This window comes from Pteropus medius, unplaced genomic scaffold (genome assembly GCF_902729225.1).
Source record: "Pteropus medius unplaced genomic scaffold, Ma_sr-lr_union100, whole genome shotgun sequence".
Classification (NCBI taxonomy): Eukaryota; Metazoa; Chordata; class Mammalia; order Chiroptera; family Pteropodidae; genus Pteropus; species Pteropus medius.
The window spans coordinates 1-615 of NW_024355810.1; the positions used below are offsets into that span (position 1 = coordinate 1).

At 59.8% G+C, this 615-nt stretch overlaps 1 protein-coding gene across 1 annotated transcript; it reads left to right on the plus strand.

Annotated features, from left to right (window-relative positions):
* Positions 1–3: 3 nt before the first annotated feature.
* LOC120599916 (sialic acid-binding Ig-like lectin 14) lies at positions 4–591 on the plus strand (the record flags this gene model as incomplete). Its single annotated transcript, XM_039859080.1, has 2 exons — positions 4–28; positions 107–591. Coding segments are annotated over 2 exons (510 nt in total), but the record flags the coding sequence as incomplete, so codon positions are not given.
* Between the last annotated feature and the right edge of the window lie 24 nt (positions 592–615).

Consider the following 615-nt stretch of genomic DNA (forward strand, 5'->3'; position numbering starts at 1 on the left):
CTGCTGCTGCTGCCCCTGCTGTGGGGAGGTGAGTGGGGTGAGGGGGAGGCCTGGGCACGGACGGGGGAGGGGCCGGAGCTGCCGCAGAACCTCTGTGTCCCCACAGGGTCCCTTCAGGACAATTCCAGGTACGAGCTCCGAGTGCAGAAGTCAGTGACAGTGCAGGAGGGTCTGTGCGTCGTCGTGCCCTGCTCCTTCTCCTATCCCTCGAGTGCATGGCGTCCCCCTGCCGAACTCTACGTGTACTGGTACTTGCATGGGTCCAACACACGCCGCAACAGTCTTGTGGCCACGAACGACCCAACCAAAGCAGTGTCCGTGGAGACCCAGGGCCGATTCCACCTTCTCGGGGACCCCATGACCAACAACTGTTCTCTGAGCATCAGAGACGCCAGGAAGAGCGACTCAGGAAACTACTTCTTCCGAGTGGAGAGAGGATATTATGTGAAATATAATTACCATAATGAGACGCTGGATTTGCAGGTGACAGGTATGGCGGGGGCCCAGGAGAGGACCTGGGATGTGGGACCCCGTGTCAGAACAGGGATGGGACACTGGAACAGCTGCTATCTAGGACTTGGGGCTGGCATGGTGGGAAGAGACGCGGGACCTGGG